At 44.9% G+C, this 20,925-nt stretch overlaps 1 protein-coding gene across 1 annotated transcript in view; it reads left to right on the top strand.

Moving 5' to 3' along the window:
- The window catches only part of LOC124595136 (SET domain-containing protein SmydA-8), a 280,059-nt gene that overhangs the window by 206,352 nt on the left and 52,782 nt on the right, over positions 1-20,925 (top strand). The window contains exon 7 of the mRNA XM_047133735.1: positions 15,561-15,825. Within this exon, the coding sequence (XP_046989691.1) occupies positions 15,561-15,825 (265 nt within the window). The remainder of the gene's footprint in view (positions 1-15,560; positions 15,826-20,925) is intronic.

The following is a 20,925-nucleotide window of genomic DNA, read 5'->3' as shown; positions in this document are numbered from 1 at the left end:
GCTTTCATCTTCGGGTTCTGCGGCTTTATGGTGACACTCTGGGATTCTCAAATCGTTCTTTATTCCATGATAGCCGACTCTGTTCATTTACGTATAGCGCTATCGGCGGTTGACGCGCTGCTCCTGGAATCACTGAGCCGAGGGCGGATGAGGAAATGTACTCGGACACTTCAAGATTTATACATTGGATTGCAAGGATTCGTCCATTCAATATGGAGCAATGATGTGTATGCCACAAAGTGACGGCAGACATTTAAATGAAAGCAAGGATCTGACTCGGAGTCCAAAGACTGAATTGACAGTAGGTTGTTAGGCCTCCAGGAGGTAAACCCACTGTCTTGTCTGATACCTCAGACTTCCTGCTCACTGTTTCATCACTGTCTCTTTAACCTCATCAGACCGCTCCGTTGCCAGACTCATAACTCAAAATTATTGACAGTTTTCTCGACGACAGATGACTCTGTGTTCGTATCAGAGACCAGAACTCGACATCAAGATTAGTCACCGGGGAATTCCCGAAGGCTCCATCATCTCGCTGCTACTTTCTAACTTACATGTTAACGACATTCCCGTTGTGTCTGTCAGTTTATACGCAGATGACACAACGTTCCATACCACTGGAAAGCGTTTGTTTCACCTCGCACCGAGGATGCAAAGGCAATTAGCCTCATGCAACAGTGGCCAAAAGACAACAAATTAACAAATAACCCGACGAAGACATCAGCTGTTGTCTTTACGAAGAGAAAACTGACTGTCAATAGTAGGCTCCAAATACAAGAACAACTGAGTCCAAGGTCGGATACAGTCATATACTTGGGAGTACATCTTGACAGAGAGCTGCTTTATACGACACGCATCCGACAGAAGAAAACAGCAGGAACGAGGATGATGGGGATTCTCATTCCTTTCCCGAAAAGCTCGGATTTTTGAGCCTACGTACGAAATTACAGCTCTACAATGCCACCCTGCTATACGGCTTGACGGGTACTACTAAACTGCTGCCTCAGTTTGATCACAGGATCCCTTGAAGGGTTCGGAACCAAGAGTTACACAACGTACTACAAGAGAAGTACCTTAAACAAAAAAAGTGAAGGATAAAACCACAAGAGTGTTTGACGAATTGGACGCCCTACGAGGAATAAAACGTCATTTAGGTACGGTAGACACAGTTGCCCCTGCACAGTAGAAGAAATATAAAGTGCCAAAGCCGCCAATTTCTGTCCGCTGTAAACCTCATCATCTAGGACGAAGGACGCGTTAAAGAAACGTACTGGTCACCAACAGCGGGTTTGAATACCCATTAGAGTGCCCAAACTTTGGCTGACCGATGCTAATACATAAAAGGTCAAACTTTTCCCCTACCACACTATTTATAAGTACATATCGTCAAGATGATAATACTTCAGACAAAAAAAGTGTCTTGACTATTTTCTCCTCTGCTTACTGACTATTGACGTCTGGTGTATGTCTGCCCGCTATCTACTGACTGTCCACTCTGTTATCCCTCCGTTCACATTGCCTGCTGGCCGACCAGTTGATTAACTGAGTGACTGTCCGACTGATTTCCCTCTGCTTGGCAGTTTTGTCCGTGATCCCCCTTATTCTGTCCTCCAGGACACTGAATTTTTCATCGTATTTGTCATTGGTGGGTTTAATCTTCAATCCCACCCAATGAACGATCGACACTGAGTAATTGCATCTTCCAGTCTTCATACAGGGTGAAAATTTCCGATCTTTCGGTGGCTGGCGTGCAACCCAGGAACCCTCGCCTCGTTCTCATGATGTTCCTCGTTGTGTCAGTTCCCAGTGCTGGCTGCAATCTCCCCAGCGAGATATTGCTTCAAGTGCTTGTCTGCTTTCCTGAGTTGTCAAGAAAGCAGCCACCCAACAACAGACCCACTTATTTGAAACGGGAATGTCTGTGCTTTGCTCTAGTCTCCCTAAATGTTGGTTCTTTAGCGACATCTCTCTTGTTATCCGTCAGACTTTAAATGAGCCACCATTTCCAAGTGAAGCAAACACTTCAGTTAAGCCATTCCTGTCAGCCTCTAGGAGTCTCACACACCGGTTGTGCCTGAAACGTCTCACTTCATCCTCAGCGCCGGGCGGCGCTGTATTACATCCCTTAGGCTCCTGTACACGGCAGTAGAACATTCCAGTTCAAGCAGTCAAGAGAACAAGGCAACCCACCACAAGGTGTCAATCGAGTTTTCCTATGGCATATGCCTAATCTGAACCCTGAATATGGCTAATTGTCTGGTTTGTGGCATTTCCGATGAATGTCTATTTCTGAATACGTATTGATTGTGATTCAGGCCCTTTAATTGTCTCAGATCCATGAGCCTCCTACATAATAGGTACTCCTATATTTTGCCCAAATAATTTATAAGCCAGATAGGTCGATATGACTTTCTCTTCCCGTTTTTTAAGAATCGTTGCCTCATCTTTTTTTCCATGATGTCGAAATTCTTCTCTTCTGCTAGCAGTCATTGATTAGACCTGTCAAAAATGGCATTTTGTTATCTTCCACCTTGGTGATGTACCATCAGGTCTCAAAGATTCACTTTGTTTCAACAGTCTGATGACTACTCTTATATCTCCTGAGCGAATGGCATTCCTGCCCTATGGTTATCGTACTCTTCATCTATCTTTTCTCGAAGTTGTTTTTGATTATCATCTTCATCTCTGCTGTATCGTTTGATAATAGCGTTTGCATCAACAGACTGGAGACTCTTGCGAGTCATTTCTCCACTTTCGGCGTTGACACCAATGTGGGAGCCCTTATTTTGTTTGTCATTACCTTATAGGGTACACCACAGGGATTAAAAGCCGGTCCTTTGTTGATTGGTTTTTCTACCAGTCATTTCCAGTATGTCGCAGAGTACCTTAATACAACCACCGGAGCTTTCGAACCTCCTTTCTTAGCTTAGTGAGTTCTTCTGTCACTCTTTATCAACCTTGTGCTCCGGGTAACTGGGATAGTCCTCCCCCTAGCTAAGGTGATGGCGTTATTCAAAATATCTTCCATCTGCCGTTATATCAACCGCCTCCCTTTGTACTAGGTTCTATTCGCTTTTAGTCAGGATCAATTTACCCTCTTAATGTTGCAGCGGTTAGCCGTACATTCCTCTGATTTTGCCTCCCGTCTGTTCTTAACCATCATATAAATCATATTGTGGTCACTTCTGGGAGCACCTTCATCCAACATCGTTTCATAGTGCCTGAAAATACTTCATAGTTCACTAAAGTTATATCAATATCATAGCTAGTTCCTGCTCTATTCCGAAATGTGGTCAGGTTGTTTGGCATTTTTACTACCAGTAAATTACATTCGTTAATTGCTTCCATTAGGTCAAAGCCAATAGATCTGTAAAGTCATTATACCACATCCCAGATTGTGCGTTTGTATCCATTGCAATTACATGTCGTCTCCTGTCCGCTATAAATACAGCTCTTCTCATATGACCAAATTAAAAATCGAAGATTTATTATCACTAATTCTTTATACATACCAGTTGATTCTAAATTATCCATAACGTCATCACAAAGCTGAGCACGTCCTAGCAGAGTTAATCTCTTAATAAATACGACTGTCTATTATTACCCCGCAACTGGCAGGCACGTTTGGCAATTTATCATTCCTGAATACGCGCTGCGTCAAAACGCGTCTTATCATCTAGTTTAAATAACTCAGTCATGACCGTAGATATCCCATAGAGCTTTACATAATAATAATCAGATTTGATTATAGTTACTAGCTATCTCAGTATCATAAATGCGCCTCCCCTTAGTCTTATGCCATAACTTAGACGTCGATGAGCCTGTGCAAGATCACTATACAAATTATCTAGATCAAATGTTGTATTTCTGCTAGTAAATACTTTACGTAACAGAGACAGATTTCTTTCAATCCCTATGGTAAATTGTATCTGCTAAGTTGGACTCAGTCTGCCAACACCAGTATTGGAAATATTACAATTTTCCCCTGCTGGTGCCTTAATTTCAAAATATGCTTTAATGCTTTAAGTAGAATTTCTAACTCATCTAGTGTTGCGAATTTGATCGTATCTTCATACTGGTTATATGTAACCTGTGGGTTCACAAGCTCTTCAAGTGACTCATGTATATCTTCAACAGTATTGTCTGGATTCATATTGGGTAATATCTGCAGACCATTTTTAATGTTTACTAGATCCTATGGTGAATATGTTCTTTGCAGTTACCTTGCCTTCATAGCCAAATGCTCATCCCCACCCTCCCCCTTCGCTTCTGCTTTGGACTGTATTATCTTGTACTGTAGCAATTCTGATCTGATTACAACTGTCATCGAAGTTACATGTTAAACTGCTCATGTCCTTGAATTTTGTATCTTCTTGTGAGTTGTTGTCTGACACATTACGTACCTATTAAGCCATTCTGGATAAGTAAGCATTGTTTCCGACGTAATTTGTTTCCATCTGTGTTGATTTCTTCAGGCCATGTCATCTTCATCTTCCAAGCCTGGGGTCTTCTCTTATTTTTACTGTCCTGTAGTGTACGTTTTTCATTAAATGGTTAATATACAGTATTGATTACTTAACTTCTTTCTTCCATATCACTGATATTAACCAGTTTCTTTGTTATCTTGACCTATTTTTGTTCCTACAGTGAATCTCACTTATGCCTTGTAAGTTGTCATTTCCGATCTTTACGTTTATATTTTCATAGATATATATATCGATAGGTAATCAGTAGGAAAAACTCCAAGCTTAATATTAATTCAAAAAGAATTATCTTCGCATTTAGTCTTGCACGAAAATTCTTTGATTTATGCTGAACACAAATACACTAAAACTACACAGAATTAATAACACACTACTTATTTCAGAAGGCAACATCGTACCGACGACGCAACTACGGCCGAGAGCCATAACTAAGGAAAAGAGAACGCCTTGAAGACACTATACAGGGTGTAGTTGCAGATAGTTCTATATATATAGTACCTTCATGGGTACACACATCAATGTGTTGGTCGTGTTCTCTGCGTCGAACTGTCTTCCCACAGACACGTCACAAACTTTACGATATGATAGTTTCTGTACGGTCGTAACTGCACCACTAAGTCGACTACGCCTGTCAGTATAGACTAACCGTTTTGCATCCACGTGCCCATATTTCAATACCTGACCTGCTGGCCACGGAAAAATAACCAAATAACCATTAATGTCTTGCTCTCGCCACATATGCTTGGAGGTACTAACCAACTTAAAGCAAATTATTCCTAATAGCTATAATTATAGCTATAATTATGGGCCTGAAAATGAAGTAAATAAACACGTAATGTTGTTCAGTGCACTGTCCTCAGTCACAAAAAAAAAAAAGAAAAAAATGAAGGAAATCTGCACCATATATTGGCAAACAACGTAACCCAAACGTCGATCGGCCACAGCTTAACGTACCGGTCACACCACAGCGCAGCCCGACAGCGGTAGCGAGAAGGCCAAACTATACAGCGTTTAAATAGAATAAATGTCCAGCACCACAACACTGGCAAACAATCTCGACTACACCACCGCCTGGAGTCTATTTACTCGCTGGACTAACAAGCTGGCATGCTACCGTCACTTTCACGTCTAGCCTTATCGGAATGTGAGACGCGTAGCCTGCACCAGCACCACCCTCCATACACGCAGCGAGAGAGAGCAAAAGGCGCCTGCACTCGTTAGCTTTCGCTGGCCGAGTGCCATACTCACGACGCAATATCTCCCCATGTAACAGTTGCGCAGTCTTTTTCTGGTGTCATGATTTACCTCTCTTCTTACAAGAAAAGCACTCTGTAGAAACTGCCAACTTCTAACACCCTTCCTTTTTGTCCCCGTTTTCTTCACAGTGTGAGCAAGCTACGAGTGTGTCTGCATTTCATGCGTGTTGCCACTGACGTATAATCTCTCACGATAATGGATCTGATCCGGTATACACCCGCTGCTTTCTCTTTTTTTGGGTCCTGTTCCGAATTTGACTTTAATCTACGATCAAATTTCTTTCGTTTATATCATTTTGCAGATTCTGTTCGTATATGTTATCGAGCAAATCGTTTTCCTCAGTATCTACCTCCACATGAAACAAAATAAGTATATGTGCTTTCCTCTTAGGGGGTTCACGGTTTAGAACCTCATTTACTTCGAAACTTTCCAAAACTTTCTTGGAGTCCTCCTCACTTTCGTTCTCAACTATTAAAATGTTGTTCTTAGTTCTCATGTTCCTGATTTTAAACTTTTGCGGCCGTGGATCAAGTTGATATGTAACCCCATTCTTCGTGTATTTTCCATCTTTACTGTCTCTAGATCTCAGAAAAAAATTATTACTCTGTTTTGCTTCTGTTCCCTTTATGTTTTTATAAGAAGACGCTGAAACTAGTGCCGCACATGATGGAGAAACTTTTCCCACTGTTTCCTTTAGAGACTTAAAATCTCAGTCGAGAGTTTTCATTGTCCATTTCAATAATACACCATTCTAAACCGACTGAAACAACTCGGGAACCTTTTCTACATTCTTTGCAGCTGTTTTCATGAAAGTTCTTAAATTGTCCTGAGTAAATTGTGTCAAACCGTCATAATAGGTCTGGTTAAAATCTCGAGTCACATAGGTAGTACGTCTCCAACGCCACCACCACTGTTCTCTTCGTCATTAGCCATTCATCACACGACAAAAATCACTAAAAAAGGAAGGAAGGAAGATTCCAGTTTAGCGTCCGTCGACTGCGCATCGTTAGAGACGGAGCACAAATTCCGACTACGAAGGAATTCATGTGTGCCCTTTTCAAAGCACTCATCCCAAGCGTTACCTGCATCGGTTTAGGGAAATGATGAAAAACTCAAATCTGGATGGCTGGTCGGGCATTTGAACCGTCGTCCTCCCGAATGCGAGTCCAGTGTCCTAAATAATGCCCCATCCCGCTCAGTAAAATTCGCCAAAGGGAGGTAGTAGTGTTGCAACTTGTACACTACTGGCCATTAAAATTGCTACACCAAGAGGAAATTCAGATGACAAACGGGTATTCATTTGACAAATATATTATACTAGAACTGACATGTGATTACATTTTCACGCAGTTTGGGCCCATAGATCCTGAGAAATCAGTACCCAGAACAACCACCTCTGGCCGTAATAACGGCCTTGATACGCCTGGGCATTGAGTCAAACAGAGCTTGAATGGCGTGTACAGGTACAGCTACCGATGCAGCTTCAACACGATACCACAGTTAATCAAGAGTAGTGACTGGCGTGTTGTGAGAAGCCAGTTGCTCGGCCAACATTGACCAGACGTTTTCAATTGGTAAGAGATCTGGAGAATGTGCTGGCCAGGGCAGCAGTCGAACATTTTCTGTATCGAGAAAGGCCCGTACAGGACCTGCCACATGCGGTCGTGCATTATCTTGCTGAAACAAAGGGTTTCGTAGGGATTGAATGAAGGGTAGAGCCACGGGTCGTAACACATCTGAAATGTAACGTCCACTGTTCAAAGTGCCGTCAACACGAACAAGAGGTGACCGAGACGTGTAACCAATGGCACCCCATACCGTCACACAAAGTGATTTGCCAGTATGGCGATGACGAATACATGCTTCCAATGTGCATTCACCGCGATGTAGCCAAACACGGATGCGACCATCATGATGCTGTAAACAGAACCTGGATTCATCCGAAAAAATTACGTTTTGCCATTCTTGCACCCAGGTTCGTATTTGAGTACACCATCGCAGGTGCTCCTGTCTGTGATGCAGCGTCAAGGGTAACCGCAGCCATGGTCTCCGAGCTGATTGTCCATGCTGCTGCAAACGTCGTCGAACTGTTCGTGCAGATGGTTGTTGTCTTGCAAACGTCCCCATCTGTTGACTCAGGGATCGAGACGTGGCTGCACGATCCGTTACAACCATGCGGATAAGATGCCTGTCATCTCGTCTGCTAGTGGTACGAGGCCGTTGGGATCCAGCACGGCGTTCCATATTACCCTCCTGAACCCACCGATTCGATATTCTGCTAACAGTCATTGTATTTAGACCAACGCGAGCAGCAATGTCGCGATACGATAAACCACAATCGCGATAGGCCACAATCCGACCTTTATCAAAGTTAGAAACGTAATGGTACGCATTTCTCCTCCTTATACGAGGCATCACAACAACATTTCACCAGGCAGCGACGGTCAACTGCTGTTTGTGTATGGGAAATCGGTTGGAAACTTTCCTCATGTCAGCACGTTGTAGGTGTCGCCACCGGCGCCAACCTTGTGTGAATGCTCTGAAAAGCTAATCATTTGCATATCACAGCATCTTCTTCCTGTCGGTTACATTTCACGTGTCTAGCACGTCATCTTCATGGTGTAGCAATTTTAATGGCCAGTAGTGTAGTTCTCGCTTCTCTTTGAAACTACGTCTTAAAGCAGCTTTCGGGCGCCTGACACACTTTCCGCGACGGCGCCTGCAGCTGTCAGGCACGGCTGGGTAGCTGGTGCTGGCAGCGTGTGGAGCAGGGCACAAGGCCCGCGTGCTGCTCCCTCAGCTCAGCTCAGCTGATGACGTGCAGTGCTCTGACACAGGGACAATGCCGGGCTGGGCTTAGCACCGCGCTCGAGCGGCGATTCCTCCACGTCGGCGGCGACCAATCGCGGTTTATAACCAACAACTCGCAGCGCCTTAGTCACACTTAACACCGCCTTCAAATATCGCTCATTATTACAAATGTCACTTCCGATACTCGTCAATACGAATGTTAATCACCCCTGTCACTCAAAAAAGTTACTTCAACACAGAGGGCGCATCTTGCCACAACAGGGCCGGTGGTCATATTGGCATCAAATTCATATACTAGCTGAAGCACACATTGCCCCGTTTATCTACTTTTTACGTAAATTATATGTCCTAGTTCTCCATGGCTTGACGTTCTTTTCAGCCAAATCTTTTACGACTTTCACTTTAATAAATAGTTCTAGAGAGTTGACGAAATTTTCATTTTCACGGCACTACGAACAGTCTGCCAGTCAAATCAGATGTGGTACAAATTGCACTTATTTTTTTGCAACAAGCGTTCCAACCTCAATACAGATTATTTCCACGTTTTCACAGTTCCTGCTGATTGTGTCATCTTCGTACTCGAGCTCCCTGAGAATGATATTCATTATTCCTCTAGATATTCGCTTGCTGATGCAGGATGACTAGCGGATGACCTCCATCCCATAACAGGAGGCTGTATCCGCCCTCCAAATGAAAATCAAAAGTAATTTATTGTGTCACGCTCTCCGTACGTTAATCTCGTTGAATAGAATATTTGTGATCCACGTTGACTTACACTCCCGCATGCTGGTCTCTGGTAAACCCTAGGTACGTATAAGACCGATACAGCGTCACACATCAACCGAATGTCAACGTCGCTCTCAGATTACCTTGTGTTACCAGGCAGTAGAAGAAGATGCTAAGCAGTCGCATCTGCTAGCAGTTAAGGTAACCAAAGGAGTGTCATAGGAATTGCTGTTCTATGTAACAATTCATTTATTCCACACGACTTATCTCCCCTAAAAATAAAACTCGTATACGAGTAATCGCCAAACGTAGCCCGCACAGGTCTTCAAGCCCCAATGGTACCGACAGGTCGCCGTGTTATCCTCAGCCGTACGCATCACTAGATACGGATCTGGAGGGTCATGTGGTCAGCACACTGCTCTCATGCCCGTTTAAATTTTCTTTACTGTAGCCACAACTTCTAAGTCAAGAAGCTCCTAGATTGGGCTTATAAGAGTTGAGTACACCTCAATTGCCAACAGCCCTCGGAAGACCTGGACAGTCACTCATCCAAGTGCTTTGCCAAGCTCGCGAGTGCTTAACTTCGGTGATCTGACGGGAACCCATGTGACCTCTGTGGCAAGACAGTTGGCGCACTCTGCATATATACCCTTCTAAATATGGTACCTTAGTAGAGAGAGCTGTACTGAGAACGCAGAAAATATTCTGTCAGTTCTGAGTAAAAGTTAACAAAATTTGTTACTGAATAAAGTATATAAAGTACTTTAAGTCTCATCTGAAGAAAACCGAGGAAAGGCACACTATTTGACTTTGTATCAATGTCGTATTCAAGTTAAGTTACACTTCTAAGAAGTTCTAAGTCTATTCTCTGAGCGATGAATTTGGTGAGTGAGTGGCAATCGTAGAAAATGGGTCGTGGCGCTCGTCCTACTAGCTGGAAAGACGTCGGCCCTGAAAGTAGACCCGCTTACTCTCCACTTAACTCTCCCTTTCCCTACATTGTCGTCATCCGTGCAGTCTCATAAATACACGGCGGACGGTATGATCCTGAGCACTCTATAATTTGGCTACGTAACTGGCGAAGCAAAATAGTGCGGCGAAATCGGCGCCTTCTATATATCCATTTCGATCACGGTTTCGTCTCGCCACTTACACCTGCAGCGCAGGCAACCCTTCTAACTTGATTGTGCAGCGTGGAGCCTTTGTGTCCTGCGGATACAGCAGAGATCATCACACTGACTTGTCGAGTGTCAACCATCGATACAAAGGCTGCTAAACTGAGAGCTCTCGCCACAGTACTTTGAAAAGAGAGAATTCGTGAGCGTTTTTTTTTTCGCTACATTGTTACCATGAAGGTTTTATCAAAAGTTCCATAGATAAAAAGGCAGTGCATGCAATTACAAGTACAATTCGGAGTCTTATGCCCCAGGCAATCTGGTGTCAAACCAATAAGGTAACCGAGATTAATAAGGATTACGAGTTTCTAGGCACTCTGGTGTCAGACCAATAAGGTAACTGAGATTAGTAAGGATTACGAGTTTCTGACTGTTAGCAGCGACGTTGGCAACTGTGTCAGGTTGCAACAGTATCGAGCCATCGCCCCATCTGTAGGGGAGGGCTGACACAGCAACAGCAAAGTAGGACGTCGTCATGCGAGCGATTCCTTTCGTCAGCTTTGTTATCTCCTCCTGGTACATATATGGAGGCTTATATAGCCTTCTTTGGTCTTTATTTACAGTATTACTTACACCTATATTTCTCAAATTTTATAACATATCCAAACGTTGCTCCTAGCACAGGCTAATTTTTACAGTGCAAGCAACACTTTACCATACTTTAATAAAAAAAGGATGTGGACACAAAGTGGCCTCGTCTGTCCCACTGAGTATCCCCAAAAAGAAATTGCGCAGTATTATAATCAATTAATCAACATGATAGTCCCAATCGCATTATTTATTTTGTTGCCAACCGGTGTCAGCCCGCAATGGGGTCATCTTCAGGGCAATTTACTCCATTTGGTCGCTCGCTGGAGTCGTCACCCTGGCTGAGCACGGTTGGTAACCCGAACTGCACAGGCAGGGTGACGACTCCAGCGAGCGACCAAATGGTGTAAATTGCCCTGAAGATGACCCCATTGCGGGCTGACATCGGTTGGCAACAAAATAAATAATGCGATTGGGACTATCATGTTGATTAATTGATTATAAGTAAACCAATCGCTGCTATCTCCACGCAACTATGTTGTCTAAAAATTTGCGCAGTATTATCTCCATAGCTTGTATGCATCAGCCTGATGTTTTCAGAAAAGACTCCAGGGCGGTAAACTCGCGTTCCTATCGCCATAAGGACCCTTTGTTCAATCGATCTGCCCTCCCATGTTGGAAAATGTAAGTTTGTCAACAGACAACTTTTTCTACTAAAATGGTTCTCTTCATGAGGATATCAAGGAAGATGCAGGGAGCCCTTTATTGAAAGTGTGGTGCGTTTCCCACCACCCAACAAGTTGGAGAAGCTCTGCGTCACATGATTTGCCTGGTTGGTATGCGTATTGTTTTGCATGCAGGGGAACCTCAGTTAACCTCTTTTTCCAAACATACACATAAAACAGTTATTCTATCATCTTAAGAAGAAAGAAGTACAGACTGATCGGTCTCATACTCTTGGCATTGGTATGATAGTTCCCCCTGGACTCGGAATGGAAACAACCCTGACTGTCCTCCAGGAATTATGAATGATTCCTGCTCATAGGCTAGCTCTAAACAACCTACATAGGAGTTTAACTAGACTCTTTCCTGTTTGTTGCAGTAGAACTGGAAAGATTCCATCTAGGCCTTGTGAGTTGATTGGTTGAAAAATTCCCATTTCTCACTGGGTTTGTTTGAAATCGACACATTCTCTGGCTGATTACCTGTAAATCAGTGCTTCTCAGGAACTGAATCTTGGTCTATGTTGTCTACCAGAGCCCATTGAGGTAAATGAGCCTAGAGAAGCATCAAACATCTCATACCCTGTCCCTGTATACTCACCATCCTCCTTCCTTAGAGTACCTCTTGGATAAGTTGATGTTCTGGTGAGGATTTTGTGACATTTGGTGCAAATAGCTATACCTTCCACTTCTTCACAGAATACCTTCCAGGGTGATAGCTTCGCCTGCTTTATCGCAAGGTTGTATTTGGCAACGGCCTCCCCGTATTTTCCCCATTCTCATTTTCTTCTTGCAAGGTTGAACAGTCTTCTTACCTGCTTTCTTTACATTTCCAGTTCTTTTTTCAACGATGGTACTTTCCCCTTTTGTGAACTTCTTGGTGACTGGACAGTTTTCTAAATACGAGGTTATAATGGAAAACGTAAATGCGTCTGACATATCCTCAACATCTGCTAGATTCCTTATCGAAGTTCTGACTTCACATAAGCGTGAGTTGAAGTCTTTCCTATGAGTCCCCGTTTGTTATCGTAGGATTCCTATAGGCCATGGCCTGTTTAACACCCGTTTCAACTTCATACTTAATGTACATATGGTTAGTTAAGGATGGCTGCAATGCCACATGCCCCTTGTTTAACGTAGAATGTCAATTATTTATTTCCTTCTTACGTTCCTGAACGTAGGTCCCCTGCCTCTATTCAGGATCTCCAAGCTGTTCTCGAGCAAAAATTCTCTACAGATTGTGTACATTGGCATAACAACCAACCAGCAGCTCTTCATTCTGTGTGAGCAGCTGTGTACATTTTCTGGGAACGAGGAATAGTGCCCTCTTAAGGAAGGTAAGCTGAGGCCAATACAATATCCCGCATGCTTCCATCGTTAACTCCCTGGAACAGAAGTCCGCCATGGGCATGAATGAAATTCCATTCTTAAAATAAATACATGTTCTGGAGCTATTTAGATTTATAGCATAAATCAACTTGCCTGCAGTTCCTACAAGGCCTTAATATAGACAAGGTCCGTGGATCAGGGCCACGCCCATCTCCTGTTCTCTTAGAAGACGACTTAGATTGGCAGTTTCCCCTTTATTGCAGATTTATCTGCAGCACTTGCAGCCTGCACATCGCCGCCATGGTCGCTTCCCATGTCTGATTACCATGACGGCAACTTGCAAGAACCCTAAGTATAATTTCAAGTAATGTTAGCGCACTACCGTCAGGAATTTTTCACCAACTACCACAACAAGGGTCTAATGATTACCCTCCAATCCCCTGGCGAGACCTTTTGGTTGCGCACTTGTACTTTCTCGAACAGAGCTTTAGCAGGAGTATCCTTGAGAAGTTTCGATACCCAGATTGATATCTTTGCGGCCCTGTAGAACTCAGCTGTTGACAAGCAGAGGAGCCTCCTCCCATGAAGATATCTTGGGCATTATGTCCTTAACACAATCCTCTATTTCCATCTCCTCGCCGACATAGAAAAGAGCATCCTTGTCCAGATAGACCCTCCTGAATATGAGGCCTTTACCCAGAAACAGACGTCTTTCAAGCTTTGTTTCGTTTGTATAAAACTACGTTCTTTAGGGGCCCAGTGAATAACATGAAATCTCACATGCAGGGGATAGGCAAAACAATGTGGACACCTGTACTTACTTGGGAATGCTCTATTGCCCGTAACACAGCTGCGATTCTTCTTGCAATACTGGCATATAATGATTGTATAGTCTCCAGTGGAATGTTATGTCACTCTTCGATCAGAGCTTCTTCTAAGTCCCGTAGTGGCGAGAGAGGCGGAAATCTTCTGTGGGGTCTGCGCTCCAGTATTGCCCACAAGGGTTCGTTAATGTTCAAGTCCGGAAACTGTGCTGGCCAAGGAAGACGCTGCAGTTCAGATGCACGCTCCTCATACCATGGTTGTACTGTCCTGGCTGTGTGAATGGGTGCATTATCGTCCTGAAATATGGGATCATTGTTGAGGAACAATATTTAAATCATGGGGTGCACCTGCTCACCTAAAATATTCACATAGTCGTTGTCTGTAACACTGCCCTTGAGAGTAATGATGGGGACGGCAGAACACCATGAGATTGCCACCCACACCATTACACTTCCACCTCCATGCTTAAGTGTTGGAATCGAGGAATCAGGATTGTAGGCTTTTTTGGCATTCTCCAGACCTAAACCCGGCCCGCTGCTAGAAATAACGAAAACGTTGAGTGGTTTGACCACATGACGTGTTTCCACTGATCAGCCGTCCAGGCTTTATGCTCCCGATACCATGTTTTACGCTGCTTTGCATTGGCCGTCGTCACTAAAGGTTTCCGTATAGCAGGTCGTCCATGAATACTCGCTTCATGGAGTTCTCTACGGAGAGTGTCTATAGATACGGGTCTCGAAGATGGCTGATGAGCTCTGCAGTCACTTTAGCCGCCGTAGTTTTGTGTTGTTTTGACACAATTCGTGTTAGCGTACGGCGGTCTCTGTGATTTAGTTTTTATTTGATCCCACTATTAAGTTTATCATCCAGTGACACCTATGGACTGATGATGACACGGCGGCCCGTCGGTACCGTCGGGCCTTCATGGCCTGTTCGGGAGGAGTTTAGTTTTTTTTATTAAGTTCACACGATAATGTCTTTCCATGTTTTGTGTAGGCTGCCATGGCTGTTGAAACAGATGCTCTTGAAGGATCCAATAAGTTGGCTGTCTTGGTTACTAATGCCCCAGCTAATAGGGCTCCCACAACCTGCCACCTTTGGAACTCTGTTAGTTCTTTCATTGCACGTCGACCTCGGCCTCTGAATGCAAATACGGAATGTGCAGTAGTCGTAAAAATCTGCGCTGATGCCTAAATCGTACTGAACACGCACAGTCCAGCGCAATACGTGCCTTACCTGCGATGTTAACCGTCACACAACCATTCGATTACTACCACTGTTCACATTATTTTGCCTATCCCCTGTATGTACGTATGCCCACTAGATATATCTGCCGGCCGGAGTGGCCGCGCGGTTCTATGCGCTACAGTCTGGAGCCGAGCGACCCCTACGGTCGCAGGTTCGAATCCTGTCTCGGGCATGGATGTGTGTGATGTCCTTAGGTTAGTAGGTTAGTTAGGTTTAATTAGTTCTAAGTTCTAGGCGACTGATGACCTCAGAAGTTAAGTTGCATAGTGCTCAGAGCCATTTTTAGATATATCTCAGGGAATCGGGAATTTTGTGAGTAGAGCAAAATGGGTGGCTGAAGCTTACGGTTCCCGTAGCATCCCAGCAGTACTGGTGAAAGTTGTTGTATGTCGTGCATTTACTGGATTTGTGAGAGTCGCCGAGATGCCAGCGCGGGCGCGTCGTGGTGTGGGCAGGTGCTGCAGCAGCTGGCGGCGGCGGGCGCGGAGCTGTCGGCGCTGCCGCGGGGGGACGCGGAGCGCTGCTGGCAGTTCGTGCGGCGCCACGAGGCGGCGGCGCGCCTCTCCGGCGACCACTTCTACCTGACCGAGGCGCGCCTCGCGCTGGCCCAGCTGCTGGGCCAGGGGCCCGCCGGCGTCGCCGCGCTGCCCGAGGACCACCTGCGCGCCAAGGAGGCTCTGTGTCGCAGGCTGCTGCGGCTCGTCACCGTGCTCTGCCCTGGTACGCACTGCTTATCTACCCTCGAAACCAAAACACGGGCATTAAAATACTGACCAAAGAAACACTGTTGTGCTGGTACAGTTAAAATATTTTTTAGCGCTCACAGCTTTAATGGAGGTTATCGTGTATCATTTAGTTACAGGCAAGGAAGGTGGATTCAGTTGAATAACGCTATACTAACAGTTGTGATTGTATGCTTCTAACCATTCCCCTGGCCCTGTTTCCATCCCTTGATAATATTGTCAACAATTCACACTGAAACGCGAATGTTCGAGAGGTCATATAAAATCCCTGCATGGCCGTATTTACACGTAGACCATCTACTCTGCTGCAAAGGCACTCGCACCATAAATGGGACGCCACAAATCCATAAATGTACAAAAATTGATGTACATATGCATACATGTTCCACATCTTCTCCTAAAGCACTGGATCGATTTCAGCCAAACTTGTCACGCATATTAGTTACTTTATGGAAAGGAATACTGAGAGGGTAAGAACTAGAAATCTTCTATTGCGTTGGAGGCGATTACGTGAAGAGAGAGATAGGGAAGAGGAGATGGAGAGAGGGAGAAGTAGGAGTGCACACAGACAGAGAAGGGAAGGTGGTGGACAGAAACAGGGGGAGACGGGACTGGATAGAAAAGCAAAAGGACTGAGACAGGGGTAGGAGATTGTAGGGGAAGAGGAGACATACAGAGAGGACAGGAGGAAATGGGCAGAGAGTGGAGGTGGAGCAGTTGGAAAGATGGTGGGAGAAAGTGGACATGGACAGAGAGACTCGAGAAGAATAAAGATAGAGAATGGGGGATTGGCGAGGTAGGCAGAGAGGCAAGATGATATGGACAGGGAGGGAGAGGAGGACCGTGAGGGGGCAGGAGGAGATGAACATGGAGAGTTGCAGGCCGAGATCCACAGACAGAGGATGAGATGGAATTAAATGGTTCAAATGGCTCTGAGCACTATGGGACTTAATATCTATGGTCATCAGTCCCCTAGAACTTAGAACTACTTAAACCTAACTAACCTAAGGACAGCACACAACACCCAGCCATCACGAGGCAGAGAAAATCCCTGACCCCGCCGGGAATCGAACCCGGGAACCCGGGCGTGGGAAGCGAGAACGCTACCGCACGATCACGAGATGCGGGCAGATGGAATCAGAAGGGGCGAGGAGAAGATAGAGAAGGGAAGAGAAGATCGGCTTGTAGCGGCAGGATGAGATAGGTCGAGGGGGAAGGAGCAGATGGAATGTGAGAGGAGGAGGAGCAGATGGATAGAGCCAAAGTCAGGGTGAAAGAGAGTGGGGGTGTGGAGAGGGCAGATAGAAACAGGGGGAGGAAGAGATGGACTTAGAGAAGGGGAGAAGAGAGAATGAGAAAGTAAGTAGGATATTGTCTAATCGAAGACTGCAGTAAATACATACCCAGGACCATCACTTGGCTAGTATTTGAAATAAAATAAAAGACTTTCTTTCAGTTACCTGGCACACGCACTCTGAAAACTGTAAAAGACATAGACGGAATTACACAGCCTCACGGAAAAGTTAAGCACCTAGAAGGGGAGGAGGAAACAGAACTAAACTTCACAGATTGAGAGGGTGTCTCATGTTATTGCAATGATTACAAAATCGAGCCGCGCGAGATTAGCCAAGCGGTCTTAGGCGCTGCAGTCATGGACTGTGCGGCTGGTCCCGGCGGAGGTTCGAGTCCTCTCTCGGGCATGGGTGTGTGTGTTTGTCCTCAGGATAATTTGGGTTAAGTAGTGTGTAAGGTTAGGGACCGATGACCTTAGCAGTTAAGTCCCATAAGATTTCACACACATTTGAACAGAATCGAGTCAAATTTACAAACAACTTGGCATTATGCGTACATATATCAGTTGCACCCTCTCTGGCCTGAATGCATGCACTGATTGGGTTGGGATGAGTTTCATAAAGCCACTGAATCCTCTCTTGAGGCAAGCTGCAACTGATACTCGATATCCTGGATACTGACACACGGACGGACTTGACATCCCAGCTGGTCCCACACAAGTTCTACAAGGGACAGATGTGGGAATCTGGCTGGCCACAGAAGTACCTCTACATCACGCAGACAGTTTATACTGACACACGTCACGTGTGGGCAAGCATTGTTCTGTTCAAAAATGGCACCATACTGTTGCATAAGAGATAACACTTGTCCGTGACGTACCATTGTGCTGCTAGAATTTTCTCAACAACTATTCCCTGTGACCCGAAGCCATACCTCGTGGTTCTCCACATCATGACGCTAGGAGTAACACCTGGAACTCTCTCCAAATCGCCGGCATACTCGCCGACAATGGTGATCTAGTGTAGTGCAGAACCGCCCTCATCGCTATATTCAGTGCGAAGCCATTCATCAGCACTGCACACTTTCCGGTCACGGCACCACTCCAAACTCAGACTCTTGTGATCTGGTGTTAACAGCGGCCTACCCATCGGTCGGTAATTCCGTAGTCCAGCTGCTGCTGCTCTCTGGCCAAAGCTGAAAGATAACACAGATTGCCACAGGGAGTCCATAACGTGTTGCCAGGTGGCAGGTGCAAATGCTACCATGTGCTTGGTGCTCAACACGGCGTACCTCCCTTGTGGTGGTCACATGTGGTCAACTGGAAACTTGCAGATGTACAGTATATGCCTTCCCCACGTTTCCATCAGGCCACTGTCACATCTGAATGTCTTACAAATCTGTGTACAGCACGATTCGACCAGACGGCCAAATGGAGACCCACTAACGCCCCATCGAAACTCTGTCAGAAGCTGCTGATGCTGTCTCATACGAGTAGCCGGCATCTCAATGTTCGTCTCAGCGATCACTCAACATCTGACGATGGTCACACGCCTTATATACCCTATGTCCCGGATTGAGATACCTGTTTCCCGTGGGAGATTATATGATTAAGCATTAGAGAAGTGCAGGGCCGGCCAAACGCTGCACAGTGTGCAGACGAGCGGAAATGCTGCACATGTGCGCACGTGTGCGACAGCGACATCTGTTATTAGACATGTGTCCTAAATGAACGGCGGCGTCTCCACTTCCCTGTTTATGTGGTACAAGCAAGAGCGCAACATACCCAGTCTCGTTTACCCCTGGTAACCGTAACCTTAACAGAGAAGTACTGAGAAATGGCAGGTACTGTGAAAAAGCAAAGGACGGAGATCTATGTTCTCAGTCGTTTAAAAATGACTGAGAACTGCAATTCTTTTTTGTAGCCGCTGGTGAAAACTCACAGTGTTTGCTATGCCGCCGAATAATAGGCGGCCAGCGTAAATTTTCAATTGAAAGACACTACAATACATATCACAAAGACGAGTGTAGTGTACACGAGAGTGAAGAACGGCAAGCAAAATTAAATGTCCGTAAGAAAATGGATGAGACACATCAACTCGATTATCATTTCTCATGACCAGTGATAAACGTGTTTGGATTTTTCCTTTCATAATTAAAAATTATTGTTTACTAACTGTGCATTAGTGCCTCATTCTGCTCCATGTTACATTATTATCAGGAAAGTTGGTCATTAAACCGATTGTTCCAATGTATACTTACATTTAAGGTTTTTTAATGTGTGAAGGGCTACGCTCAGCTGAAGTCGATAAAACGTAACATTCATCTAATTGTCGGTTATTATGCAGATTTCAGACGGAGCTGATGAAAGATGTAGCAATAATGGTATTAAATAACAGGTGATCATCGAGAGGTCTGCGGTTATCATTTTGTTCAGAGGTCAGTGAGACAGAAATTACGTGGGTGTAACTGAGGGCGCCGAGAATTAGTTATAGGAAACCTTGCATTAGTTTAATGTTATTTGAAATCATGAACAAGGTTCGTTGGAAGTCGCTAAGTGCTCTCTTTCTTAAATACTATATCAAAAACATTACTCGTATTTACGTGGCGTCAGTCAAGCTGCCTGTTGTTAACTGTATTACTTGTCTTACTGGGTTAAACTGTTATCATAAAAGTAGACGTCTCAATGAGAAGACTGTGACAGTATTTTAAATGTTTAATACGCGAAATACCTTCCCATGGTTCGCTTGCAAGCTGTGGAAAGAGCACTAGAATGCGCCGGTACAGAGTACCCCAGCAAGTGGATAAAGCGACATCTGTGGGTAGAAACATGCACTACATGAACGCTGACGGCTGCGGCGTGCACGCTGTGACCCGGAAGTTGCACATGTGCAGGAGCACCGCACGCATGCAGAATTTCTGGCCGGCCCTGGAGAAGTGTCTCTGATTTGCTGATATACACTAAAAATAAATAAAGAAAATAAAAAAAAACACGAGGAACGAAAGAATTATCCGAATGGAACGGAATTCGATAAATGTGATGTCCATGCGCAGCAAATAAATAATTACAATATCAGGAAAACTAGATGATTTATTCAAGAGAAAGTGCACAAACTGAGAAAGTCAGTAATGCGCTGGTCCACCTCTGGCCCTTATGCAAGCACTTATTCTGCTTGGCATTGACTGATAGAGTTGTTGGATGTTCTCTTGAGGGATGTCATGCCGCATTCTGTCCGATTGGTGCGTTATATTGTCGAAATCCCGAGCTGGTTGGAAGGCCCTGCCCATAGAACTCAAAGCGTTCTCAATTGGGGAGAGACCCGGCGACCTTGCTGGCAAAGGTAGGGTTCGGAAAGTATGAAGACAAGCACTAGAAACTTTTGTCGTGTGCGGGCTGGCATTATGTTGCTGAAATGTAAGCCTAGGATGGCTGGCCATGGAGACGGGGGAGAGGGGGGGGGGGGGGGGAAGGGGCGTAAAATATCGTCGACGTACCGCTCTGCGGTAATGAAGCTGCAGATGAAGAGCAAAGAGGTCCTGCTGCGAAATGTATCGACACCCCAGGCCATCACTCACCGACGTCGTGCCGCATGGCGGCCGACAATCAGGTTGGTTACTCGCCACTTTTCGGGGTGTCTCCAGAAGTGTCTTCGCTGGTTATTGAAGTTTATTTCGAAGTAGGATTCATTATTGAAGACAATTCTACTACACTCAACGAGGTTCCAGGCCGAAGACGTGTTATGATGAATACTTTTAAGTTTCGACTGTTTTCATCTTTTAATCTGAT

Source organism: Schistocerca americana, chromosome 2 (genome assembly GCF_021461395.2).
Source record: "Schistocerca americana isolate TAMUIC-IGC-003095 chromosome 2, iqSchAmer2.1, whole genome shotgun sequence".
Lineage (NCBI taxonomy): Eukaryota > Metazoa > Arthropoda > Insecta > Orthoptera > Acrididae > Schistocerca > Schistocerca americana.
The sequence above is the reverse complement of the archived record's forward strand: the minus strand, read 5'-3'. Positions and strand labels throughout refer to the sequence as shown.